This window comes from Platichthys flesus, chromosome 10, assembly GCF_949316205.1.
Source record: "Platichthys flesus chromosome 10, fPlaFle2.1, whole genome shotgun sequence".
NCBI classification, from domain to species: domain Eukaryota; kingdom Metazoa; phylum Chordata; class Actinopteri; order Pleuronectiformes; family Pleuronectidae; genus Platichthys; species Platichthys flesus.
This window is the reverse complement of record NC_084954.1, coordinates 12,824,679-12,837,728: the sequence shown is the minus strand read 5'-3', so window position 1 is coordinate 12,837,728 and position 13,050 is coordinate 12,824,679. Positions and strand designations below refer to the sequence as shown.

Sequence of the window (13,050 nt, the reverse complement as noted above, 5' to 3'; positions counted from 1 at the left end):
GCAATGGAACGAGCCCCAGCGATAAGCCACCAACAGCTACTCATCCGTAACCTCTCAGGATCTGTTTGAACAACCTGATTCTCTCCTATCTTAATAAGAGGGCGCTGGAAAAATGTCTGCAAAACCAATCACAAATCCCATTTCAACTCCAGCACCTCTCCCAGTAGCACTTTATTTTTCCATTGAAACAGAGGAAACCAGAGCCACGGAAATAAAATGGATTGCTACAAATGCAGATGGTGTGCTCCCTCTTTCCTTTCCCTCCTTCGCTCACTTTTCCTAAGAGATCGTCATGAAAGGAGACAGGCATAAAAATAGGGTGGAGGGGGATTTTGCGGTGGTGTTTCGTATTGAGCAGCCAGCACATGCTTGGCTGAGAGGCAGGCCCATGTTGAGATGGATTCCCAACCGTCTGGCTGCCATATAGAGGAGCTACATCCACCACAGGAGGATGGGCCTCGCCGCACGTTTCCTGCTACACAACCACTGAGATCGTGATCCTCGCTCAAGGACCTCAGGCCCTACATGCCAGCACCTAATGACAAAATAATCACAGGCTGAGCGAGGCTGCTCCGCTGGGTGGTCTCTGTCAAGCCCCATTCATCAGACTGAGGTTTGACAGATATAAGGATGATTTCTTTCATTTTTTGAAAGCCAAATGCAGAAAATTAGATGCACCACAAATCTTCGGAGTCCCACAGATGGTCATTCGGAAAATTTAAGAGAACCCTGAGCACAAAAGGCAGCCACTGTATCCATCTGTCACCCTGTGAGTCCGCATCAGCATCGGTCCATCACAGAGGAACTGGAAACGGATCTGAACAGAAAACAGAGCAGCAGTCGGCCAAGCAGAGCATACTGATCCTTCAGAGCAAAGGCCAGATAGGAAGAGTGATGGCCACGAAATCAGACTGATGAAGAGTTCCAGATATTGGAGCACCATGAAAACAGTGAAGACCACTAATAAATACCCAGATCATTCTTTCTAAAAGGTTCTAACTGCCAACTGCACAGGATGAACTTGACTGACTTTTACAACGAGTGTGTGAACCAAGGACAAAAGGAGCAAAAGAAAAGGACTCCTGCAAGCAGTGGCTCCCTTTTCATCGATACCTGCAGACAAACGCTTGCATGTAGTATATTTATCCTCCCGTTGTCTATGCCTCTTATCCTTTGAGGGTCGCGGGGGGAGCTGAACCCAATCCCAGCAGACCTTGAAGAGGCGGTGTACTACCTGGACAGGCCGCCAGCGTATCACAGTGCAAACAACTTTCACACTCACATTAATACCCTAATTCAATATAGAGTCTAAAATGAACCTAACCCCCCAGCTGCAATGCTTTGGATTGTGGGAGGAAGCCGGAAACTCCACAGGGAGAACAAACAAGCTCCACAAAGAAGATCCCGGCTGCACCTTGAGCCTTCTTGCTTTGAGGCAACAGTGTTAACTACCGTGCTGCCCCCATGTAGTATGTACATAATGAAGATGCATAAATAAAAATGCTGAGTCTCCTTGTCTAAGTTTATTCCTCAAGGCCCCTCTAACTGCATCCCGCCCTTCAAGGAGAAGGCCACTCTCAAATTAAGACCTTGGACAAGGCCTGATCACAAATTCACACGAAAGCCTCGCCCATGTCTCTAGAAAACCACATATGACACAACTGAAAATCATCAAGGAGATTTAGTGCTCAGCATGTGCTGACATAACCTACGGATCTGCAGCCGAAGACGCCTAAAGCTTGAAAGTAGAAATGACTGCACATGTTAAGTAACATCAGTGTGAGCAGACAGAATAAACTGCAGGTACTAGCTTCCCAGCAATATCCACATTTTTTTAAATAGACTCAGGAGTTATTTGGATCTCAGTATGAAAAAGCTGAATTTAAAAACTGAGGTTTACCCTGGCTCATTATTCAGGCTTTATTCTGTAAACCCCAAAATCACTGCGGGAAATGGACTGTTCCCTCAAACTGCCATCTCAGCACTGGCATCCCACTTCAGTTTTCCCATATTGTATTGCTCTTGGTTCTAATACTGTACGTCTGAGCCACAAAAATGAAGCCTTCAGTGTCTCTGTGCCAAGGTTGCCCATCTCTGGCTTTTTACCTCAAAAGACCTTCAGAGCAAAGGAGAAAAAGGGAGTCTGGCAGTAGCACTAAGGTAACCTGGCACAGCTTAAAAGTTTGAAAAGACATCACTTTGAGAGGAAATCAAAGCAAGATGTGACGTTTTCACCTGGTGTTGTGTTGTGTTGCTCAGCGAGTTATGATGTTATGCCATAGGCACATGGGAAAACATTTGCAGTGCAATTTAAGTAATTCGTTATTAGAGAGATGGGTACAATGACTCCTTCGGGGGTTTGAACATGTGACCTCTCGGTTTATGGGCTGAGCTTCACTCACAAAGCCACCCTGAGGCAACCCGGTTCACATTTCTAAAAAGCCTTTTTTTTTCCTCACCCTCTCTCTGCCTCTGCCTGTCCTCTGCCCCACCCTGGAGGAAGACAACCAGACAGCTCTCCCCCAAGACCAGACAGACAGCTCACACGCCTTTTCAAGGTCCTCATAGGTAACATCTGCCACATGTCAGATAGAACGGCTTCTTCCTAAGCAAATAACTTTGGCCATGTTTGTGTATAATATTGGGACGTCCATCCAAGCATTCCCCATAACACCTTCTCTGTCCTCCTTCTGAGTCATTTCAGGATGTTTTAATTCTGTCCCACTCAGTGCTTCTGGACTGGCGACCATCCACCGTCATAGCCACAACGGATGGCTTTGTGTGAACCCCTGTCTCCTGGTTCTCGCCTACATGAACTTCACAGGGGGGGAACTCAACATGATTGGCACTCAAAACAATGAGATCACTGTTGAGGCCTGCTGATGTCATGACAGATTGACAGAGCTGGCTAAACCAAGTGCTTTGTCATGGAGCTGCTTTTTTCCTGCGGGGGTGTTGTTGCCGATGACAGCACAGAAATGACCAGCGGAAATTTACTGTATAATCAAACCAAAGCCATTTGGTCAACGTGGGAAAAGAAAATCCCTTTCTTTCAGACTCATCCACTCATCAAAATGTAGACAAAGATCCATTGTACTGCTTGTGAGTAGAAATTTAGTATATTTCTTGAGTACCCAGTACAAGCCAATATGTGTTATTATGCAACCTAGAGCACAGGTCCATGTGGTCTGCAATATATCGTTGTTGAATAGGAACACACTGTCTCTACTCATTCTACTCAACACACATTATGATGAAGAGAAAATCTTTGGATGGGTCTGTGACTTCAAACTGCTTTCAGAAGGGAGTCCAATTCAAGGCGAGCTAAGACTGTAACTGTGCCGTTTTTTATCTTGGCGCACAAAAAGATGAATAAAACACAGGAACTGACCGATTTTTAAGACATGACAATGGAGCGGTCATAACTAATAACCTCAGAGCTTAAGCTGTCCTTGTTGCCTTTGGATTCACTGGCTAGTGGAGTGGACAGATTTGGGGAACAACAAATCACAAAATGTTCGAAGAACCAAGAATATAAATCCCTTAATTCCAGTTTATCTTCTCTTTTAAAATGAAATTACAGATGTCATAAACCCTGCTCTGCTGACATTTTGCGATTTGTTGTTCTCAACGTCGGAACTGAATTGAGAAAGAAAGCTTTTTGCTTTTAGGCACCTAATGCAGACTGATTTTCAGCTTCAAATCCTAGTAGAGTGGAACTAATGTTGATGTTATTAATCTATATGTGTGTCTGTTCTTTTGTTTCACTGTTGAAACTGTGTTCCTGATATTCTTTGACAGGACAGATGGAACTAGCCTGGTTAAATATAAGCTTATGAATTGAGATTGATTGAGAGTTTGAAGACTTTAATTGAGAATAGAATGTGAGTAGAGGTTTCAGGCACAACTTCACCTGCTTCCAAGGTGCAGTGAGAAGAAGAAAAAGGTGTGCAAAGGTCAAAACTCCAGTGACATGTTCAGTAAATAGAACCACTTGTTAGACTGACGTGTTTCGGCTTGTGGTTGTCTTCAGGGTCACCTGTACCATAACAAGGGCCACAAGCAAAAAACATTTCACCATGATGACCTGGTGAGGCCACATGCCAAAGTGTGGGACCAACAATAAAGTTGTTTTATGTACTGGAGTTTTTACCTCTTTAGACTTATCTGACAGCAGTCATTATCTTTAAACGAAGAAAATTACCCCATTTTAATGGGAAGTCCGATTCAGATGCAGAGGCTGGCGGATTATATTGGGTCAAACTCCCCCATTATAATTAATTGCCCACATAAGTGAACTCTTTTTATTTCACACAAAATGTACTGCTTTTGCAACCACAAGTGGAGTTGACAATTAATTACATTAATAATCATTAAATCACATTTCTTAAAAACCACTGTAAAACTACAAATCATATGTGCCAAGCAGGCCAAGATGTGAAGCCATTAGTAGGCAGGCATATGGACATCTGTTCCAAGCTATTCCATAAGTTCTCTAGGTTTCCAAGTATCCCCCACCCATTTCCACCTCTCTTCCTTCATGGGCAGTGGAACCACCCTAACCTAGTCTCAGCCAAAAAACATTAAATTAAGTGCCTCATTCCTGTCTTTTCCCTTATAACAACATCCCATATACTTGACCAGGCTCGCAAAGCAAATCTGAGGGAGTCCCCCGTGAGAAATACCAGATACTATATTCTTCAACGGACATAGTGGCAGACAAATGACCTAATTTCAGCAGTTTTACACTATGCAGCACTTAAACTCATAAATACCAATCAAGGACAAAGTTTGTCTAAGCATGCATGCCTGAATCGCTATACAATAATACAATTGTTTTTTATTCAGAAGTTCAACTTACTGAGTCCACAGCCATAAAGCATGCTTCACACTTTTGTCAAACATCAAGCTTCAAAGGTTCCAAGTTAGACTTTAGAACTGTGACTTTCTCCCTTACCTTCTAAGGTGGTTCCTGTGCCCAGGAGAGGATCGCCCAAACCAGAGGAATAGCGAGCACTGACGAACAGCTCATATTCAGTGGCCGGTTTGAGGTTCTTCAGCATAGCCTGGGTAATATCTCCTTTGACAGATATCTCTTTCCTCTCTCCCCCCTCAGCAGGTTTAAAGGCGATGCGATACTGGAGGACATTTCCTGGAGCAGCCTGCCAAGCCAGCCTCATTGTAGATATGGTTTCATTAAAAACACGGAGGTCACGAGGAGAGCCGCGGACTGAGGGGAAACCAAAACAGATTCAGGCACAAGTTTCATAGGACTGTTTAGCAGATGATGTAAACAATTTTTTCAAAATCCAGAAGCTTATCTGACTCACCTTCCTTAGTGGTCCCATCGACCTGCATCTCGTCCCCTACACCATTGGCATACTCAGCAGCCACGGACACACGGTAGGTGGTGATGGGGAAAAGCTCCTGGAGGACTATGGCTGTCTCTGGTCCATTGGTCTGTGCCTGAAGAGACTCCCCACCACCACTCAGTGGAACATAGGTGAGTCGGTACCTGATCACTGAACCCGGAGCACTTATCCAAGACACCCTAAAACTGTTTGTCGTCTCTTCTGAAACTCGTAGATTTCGTACTGTCCCTTGCTCTAAAAAGAAAATCATATTACGGTTGCAAATTTAAATTGTTTGGTTGAAATTGTTCTTGTTTTGATTATTTTAGCTGTATCAGGTGAAACGGAGTACATCTTTCTTACCTTCAAGAGTGGTCTCTTCGCCAGTCAAAGGAAAACTGTCTCCTTTTTCATACTGGGCAAAGACGTTGACTTCGTAGGCAGTGACAGGGTAAAGGTGGGGAAGAACAACTGTGTTGGTGTCACCAGGCACTGCCATGGAAATGTAGTCTCCAGTGACATCCTCAGCCTTACGGAAACGCACCAGGTAAGACATGACATTGGTAGTAGGGGCTATCCAAGTAGTACGGAAGCTTCTGGAGGTGATTTCAGAGAAACCCAAATCTCTGGGTGGAAGCAAATCTGAAAAATGTAACTTGTTTGAGAAATATGCAGCGTATGGACCCTAATCTTGTGCAAGTCACTCTACCATGATCATATTTCAGCTACTGGAGCTGATTATAATAATTTTTTCCTCTCTTTCCATTGCCTCGGGCATGGGCATTAGCTTTAATTAATGGGGGGAAAAAGCAAAGTATTGTTGCAGATGGCAAAGTTTAAAAAAAGATTTATAATCGGGCATGGAATGGTACACTCAGTAATTGGTCTGTGTTTTGAGACTACAAGCTTCAATAAGCAAATTATGCAGTGTTAGGAAATGTTACCACTGTGTGGGACCACAGCTCAATTCTCTCTCAGAGCTGAAGGGGTTTTCTGAATCATAAGAATGGTCAAGTAAAAAGAAAAAGAACAACAAAAGTTGTTCTAGTCACTGCTTTTTTTTTGGCGTGACAGCATCATTCCAAAAGCATGCATGTGGTTTTGTGGTATGTTTACTTCTGGGGGGAGTTGATTTAATTTTGCTGGTGCCTTGCCTGAAGGCAATTTGCACTGTATAATGCTGTGTTTTACTTTTTTCTTGATTGCATTGGCTTTTCGCCACAAACAGACCATATAATGGTGCAGTGTCTAATAAACACAACATGGACCCACATGGAGCTACAAATAAACTTATCAAATTGCAGTCGTCCACAATACATGTCAAAAAGTGAATGGCATATCATGTGGCTGGAAACACTTAGAATGTTAAGAGCTTCCATCCTCATTCTTACTTCTCTTTTTGATGTTGAGTAGCTCCTGTTCAATCCTCAGACAGATGGACTGAGTCAACTCTTTGGAAATCCTCTGGAAGGCATCGAAGTCCTCCACCTCAAAGACGTGAGATTGGGATGGGGGATTAGCAATGGCTTCCAACTCAGACCTCACTGCATCTTTCACACCGACGGCAAAGATCTCCACATCAATATTCCTCAGGTTGGTGGCCGCATCCTTAAATGAGTCTGATGACTTTCCGTCTGTGATCAGGACCATGATACGGGGAACATTTTCCCTCGCGCCGCGCGCAGGGACAAAGATCTTCTCCCTGACATAGTTCATGGCCCTGCCAGTGTTAGTGGAGCCTCCGCGGTAGGGGAAGCCGCGCACAGCTTTCACAACTGAGCTGATGTGATGGTGGGTGTTGAGGGCAAACTCAGTGTGTGGATCACGACTGTACTGGACCAAGCTAAGCTGGACCTTGTTGGGGCCAATGTCAAAGGAGTTGACCAGAACTTCCAAGAAGCCACGAACTTTGGCAAAGTTTTGTAATCCAATACTGTATGAACCATCAACAAGAAGGACCACATCGGCCTGCACATCCACTCCCAGTGAGCACTCTTGAAAAATAGAAGAAAGCACGGGTTAATTAAAGGCTTTGTATGGCTTTCATAATGAAACGAGGTGATGAGTGAGGTACTTTAAGTAAAGCTAACCTAAGAATCGTCAAGAAATGATGATATGTCATGCCTAGCCACTTCATCCTACCTGTTGACACCTTGACAGGTTGGGTCTTTTCCATCGCCATGATGGGTTCACTGGGAGTCAGACCTTTTAGGGCATACAAGTTGATCTCATACTCAGTGTCTGGGGAAAGGTCACGGACGTTGATGGATGTCTGAGTCGATCCTATGTACAGTTCCTGCCGTTTCAATCCAGGTAACATGGGCCGCAGGGTGAGCTTGTAACCTGTGATTTCACCCATGGAGGGATCCCATGTCACTCTCATTGACTTAGACGCCATTTCTGTGACTTGAAGGTTCAGGGCTGGCTCGACCACTGAGAGGAAGATGACAAAATGTTTTGTTGGATAAGCTCAAAACTACAGTAGGAGCATTACATGGAAAAACTGCATGTATTATAACACAAGTCTAATGAAGTACATTTGACTCACTTTCTTCTCCGCTGACAGCTGCACTGAGCTGGTCATCAACGCCGGAGCACACCTCTGTGATGATCTTTTTCTGCACATCTTGGATCAGGTCAAAGTTTGGAACATTGTACACATGTTTGTTGTGAGGTGTGGAGGCAATTTCCCTGAGCTCATCCTCATCTGCTCCTTTGATACCTGAGTGGGAAAATGTGAAGAGCAACAATGTCATCCTACTTTTTATTCAACTTTCATCTCACCGTCTGCATACAGATGTGGAGGACCATTGACGGACAGTTTTAGAGCATTGTGTATAATAGATAAAACAAAAGTTCCTCACTTTTAAATATCTAACAAAGAACAATCAGTGGAAAATCAAATGGTTGCCAAGGACAGTCTGACTTTCACATGGTGGAGCACAGTTCAGGAAAACCCTGAATAATAAACCATACCTAGGACAAATATTTCCACTCCGATGTTCCTAAGTCTTTTAGCATGCTCCTCCACTGGGTCCTGGGATTTTCCATCGGTGATAATCATGGCTACCTTCGGAAAAGCTTTTCTGGATCCAGCTGCCTCCGTGAAGATGTTCCTCAGCAGGAAATCTATGGCATCCCCTAAAGACAGAAATGTGTATTTAAAGAGATACTGTACACTTGAATATATTTTTCCAAATGTAGAGTTGTAAACTGAATTGTATGGCTGTTGTCTGATAAAATCAATGTTGGTTTTAATATATCATTTATTATCAACTTGGCTTCTAACGCCACCTGATATTTCAAACCCAGATCCAAGACTGGCAACCATTTAGAGTCAACCATTTAGGATGTCATGACATTCATACATATTTATATTTAAACTTTAAGGTAATATCAGGATGTGCAAGCACCTTACCTGTCATTGTATTTCCTCCCTTGTAGGGCAGGGAGCTGATGGCTTGCAGCAGTTCCCCTCTCTTGGTGTAACGGGTGAGGGAAAACTCTGTGCGGGTGTCTGTGCTGTACTGAACCACAGCCACCCGTGTCTTTTCCTCGCCAATGTCGAAGGCCCCAGCCAGGGCGCTGATGAAGCTGCGGATGTGCTTAAAGTTTTCCCTGCCAACGCTCCATGAGCCGTCCACCAGAAAAACCAAATCTGCTATTGCACTGACCGAACACTCTGCAAAACAGATATTGATATTGGAGAAATTAGATATTCAGAAGAAGCCAACAGAAACATTTAGAAGTTATGCAACACATTTTGACTGATTTAGATTAGGAACAGCTTGGGTTTTCCTAACGCGCACATCAAGTTAGATTGACTTTCAGGCCAAAATGTGCCAGTTAAGGTATAGCAGCAATAGCTTGATCTTGGAACAATATTTTCAAACTGGTCGATATCTTCTCCTGTCTGTGTGAATGAAATCAGATCCTTGACAGATAGTTGGATATGCATTCCATTCTGACATCAAAGATAACATCAACCAGTGCCAAAGAAATTGGGCTGAAAACCAATTCCAGCAGTCAAAAATGTGGCTTTATAGACCCGTAAAGTTCACTTCACTTTTATACTTTTAAATCCTATAGAGCTTTAAATCACAGATGTAATTCATTGAAACATTCAAGATTCTAACTTTGCTGAAATAAATTGGCTGTTTCTATGCGTATATGTACTTGTACTTTAATCCTTATTCCAGTAATTATTCACATTTTAGCCATGAAAAGGAGTCTTTCTTTCTTAAAGTTCCCTGGTCTAACGTTAAAAAGAATGGCCTCAATGCAGAGGAAGGGAGGTTCCAGGGTCCTATCATCAGATGAGTGACCATGTCCTCCTGTCAATGAGGTCCGTGGACCCCTACGGGTCCGTGGCACACTGTCAGGGGGTCCTAGAGAAAATGTATCTATTAAAACTATCAGGATAAAAGTAATCTATATCTTCAGTCTCATGTCTTTCTAAGGCTCATGTTGTATTTAAGTAGACATGTAAAGGCAGTAGGCTATGCCAAAGTATCCCAAGGGACATACATGAGGGGGTCCCAGGAATGTTTTCTCTCTTTTCGGGAGTTCTGGGCTCAGATACAAATTGAGAATCTCTGGTTTAAGGGACAGAACTTGCATCTAATGGTGGCACAATGAAGACGTCATTGCCTGACAACCCCCTCCTCCTCTTCCCCTCCTCTCTGTGACACATAACAGAACCCCTGTCTCTGTTTTTTTTAAATGGAGACAGGGGTTCAATTGCCGGGTGGTTTCAATTAAAAGAGCCTGATGTGTGACCTCCCAGTCACTGTCACAACCCTGCCTGCTCACCCTGTGACAACCCTGACAGAAGGTAAAATATCCGCCTGAAACAAATTCTTCCATAGGGAAAAAAATACTATGATGATGGATGAGGGGAAAGAAATATATATTTAAAAAAATAGGAAAGCCTTCTCAGTTCAGATTAGGGTTGACACCACAGTTAACATACTCACTGAGGGCATCAGACTGTGGCTTCCTGACTCGTGTGCTGGTGTTACTGGACTGGACTGAAACACAGGAAACACTTGGTGAGTTTGCACATTGCAGCACATTGACGCTTACTGTGTGCTTTTTCCCAGCGGAAAAAAAGGGGGAAGAAAATTAACACTTCATAAAAGGGATCAAAACCACATGCACACAACAACACATCTTTATGCTGCATTAGCTTTTAACAGTGAGCAATTGAAAAGTCGGTAAACAGACTCTTTCCTCCCAAAGAAAATAATTTACAATTGCTTATCGGTATATTTTTCACGAATTACCTACATCGACCTAATGCGAAGTCTGTACTTACTGGTCAGTTGCCCAAAGATGGGAATACTCTCCTCTGACCCATAGAATGAGTTAATGGAGACAGAGTAGTCCAGATCAGGCGTCAGGTTAGTTATTGAGGTTTTAGTGGCATAGGCATCGAGGGTTAAGTCTCTTGATGGTTCATCTGGGGGAAGATATCAAGTGGTACATCAGCGCATGGGTTGCAGCATGTGTATTTTTTATATGAATATATGTGTATATTTATACAGTGTACATTGACTCCATACTGACCTGCATCTGACACAACTTGTATTCTGAAGCCCTGTATCGTTGACGAGGGTCTCACCCATGTCATTTCCACTGTGTTTTCATTTAGAATTTTAAATTTCAAGTCTGAGGGAGGTTCCACTGCAATGAAGAGACGACACAGCGTTATATCACAACAAACGTGATGGTTGTGTATAGTGATGGTTCTATATGTCGTGATCAGATCAAACAGTTTTTAATCAAGCATTCACATTGATCCCAACGACAAACACTTCAGGACTGAAGTGGACTTTGTTCGTTGTTGGGGACAGACACACAGTACCATGGTGACAAAGTAGAAAACACGTAACAACATAAAAAAATTAAATAAAAACTATGTGAGAAGCCATTTTGGAGCAAAATGACATTTGTTTGAGTTGCCCGACCAAGATTGGCGAGCAACTCAAGCACCGGCATACACGTTGTGTGTGTGTGTATGCCAACATGTGCACAACTCCATACAAACTAACCAAAGTGCAAACACTGAGTGAACCATCCAACACATGCTGAGTGCAGTCATTACAACGCATGCCCTGACCACACACACTAAACCGCTAAAAAAAAAAAACACTGACTTCATTCTTCAGTTACTGATTATACAATGGAATCAAGGTTGCCATGAGGTTGTTGTAGTAACACTTGACATAATTGAACACCATATGTTATATATACGTTGTATATAAACATATTTTGGAGACAAAACAAGTAGTTTTGAAGCTTATTTGGCTGAGACACTGAGTGGCACACATCCATTGCAAACCTTTTAAAAAGAATACACAATTTGTCACTGGAGACTCTTGTGTACTTTTTCATTGGCAGCATACTGCATGAGAAGGCATGAGAGATCAGAATTTCTCCAGATGTGCAATGATAGAGGAAGTGTGTACCTTACGATAAACACAGGAAGAACATAAACGGTATGACAAGACCACACGGCTTCACGCCGAGCTGACGTGATCGCAGCGTCATGCATCATGTACATGAGAAAGTTGTTTGGTTCAACAACTTTGATTGACTGGACAGTAGTTTCCATGTACAGTTGGGACCACACAGACAGAGATGACAAACATATTTTAAAATGATATTCTTTCTGTCTCGCAGCTTCAGCAGCTGGGACCTCTTGTTAGGTAGCAGAAATTGTGTTAGCATTTAGCACTATATTTACACTACATTAACATGCATGAAAGTCAAATCATAGCTGACTCTGAAAGCTCAAAAGTACGTTTTCTTCAAATAACCTGCTGTCATATATGTAGTCTAATGATTCAACTAAATTCTTGATATACATGCAATTCTCCTCAAAAGACTACTCTAAGAACAAGGGCACCTCAGGGGACAATCGGATCTCAGCTGGGGCTAGTGCCCCCCTGGCCCTAGGTCTGCCCCTGAGAAACACGTATTTTCAAAATTGGTGTTTGAAGACTAAATTAGTTGGAAGCAGTAAATCAATTCAGTTTAGTACGAATTGTATAGCCTTGAATGAAATTAGCTTGATGTTATCTGCACTAAAGCACTAGGAGGTTAATCTACACTGGCACCAGGAGTTCCAGTCCATGCAGGAGATAGGTGAGGTGTGAGCACAGAGCTTTGCCAAGTGGCAAAGTGTAGAGTAGAAGAAGAAGGGCAGTGGTAGGGCAAGAATATCATTGTAAAATACACTTCGGAGGATGAAGCCACAGCTTGGGACACACCGAATGCACAGGCAGATGACAAACAGGAGCCCACTGAATAATTGAAAACACTGGGATTTGGAGGATCACCAACCTGGCATATCAACTTGATGGGCCGTGTTCCCACTGAACTCTCCATGAGTACTCATCTCCAACACCAAATGGTAAGGTGTGTGTTTGTGTGTGTGTGTTTGTGTGTGTGTGTGTGTGTGTGCGTGCGCGCGCGTATGTGTGGGGGGGTCGCAGCATAGGCTGGCAGCAAATTGGGTGGTGGAAAAAGTTTCAACCGGTTCCCACTTGAACGTTATGTCTGCACCTTCCACTTCTGTTTCAATTTGTTATCATTTCTTTGACCACATGTGTTTCTGGTTTTTAAAATATTTTCGAGGAACAAAGGAGGTTTTTGTCAAAAAAAAATAAAAAATATATATATATATTTAAATATA

General features: G+C 43.0%; 1 protein-coding gene across 4 annotated transcripts in view; it reads right to left on the bottom strand.

The window, feature by feature from the left end:
• col12a1a (collagen, type XII, alpha 1a) overlaps positions 1-13,050 on the bottom strand; it is a 57,171-nt gene that overhangs the window by 40,926 nt on the left and 3,195 nt on the right. For 3 of the 4 annotated variants that reach the window (XM_062397692.1, XM_062397693.1, XM_062397694.1), the window contains exons 3-13: positions 10,920-11,036; positions 10,669-10,812; positions 10,328-10,381; positions 8,770-9,033; positions 8,328-8,492; positions 7,900-8,073; positions 7,494-7,784; positions 6,743-7,345; positions 5,715-5,993; positions 5,331-5,606; positions 4,958-5,230 (exon numbers count right to left, since the gene is read on the bottom strand). The exons of the other annotated variant lie outside the window; for it this stretch is intronic. In XM_062397692.1, the coding sequence (XP_062253676.1) occupies positions 4,958-5,230; positions 5,331-5,606; positions 5,715-5,993; positions 6,743-7,345; positions 7,494-7,784; positions 7,900-8,073; positions 8,328-8,492; positions 8,770-9,033; positions 10,328-10,381; positions 10,669-10,812; positions 10,920-11,036 (2,640 nt within the window). The remainder of the gene's footprint in view (positions 1-4,957; positions 5,231-5,330; positions 5,607-5,714; positions 5,994-6,742; positions 7,346-7,493; positions 7,785-7,899; positions 8,074-8,327; positions 8,493-8,769; positions 9,034-10,327; positions 10,382-10,668; positions 10,813-10,919; positions 11,037-13,050) is intronic. 4 annotated transcript variants of the gene reach the window in all.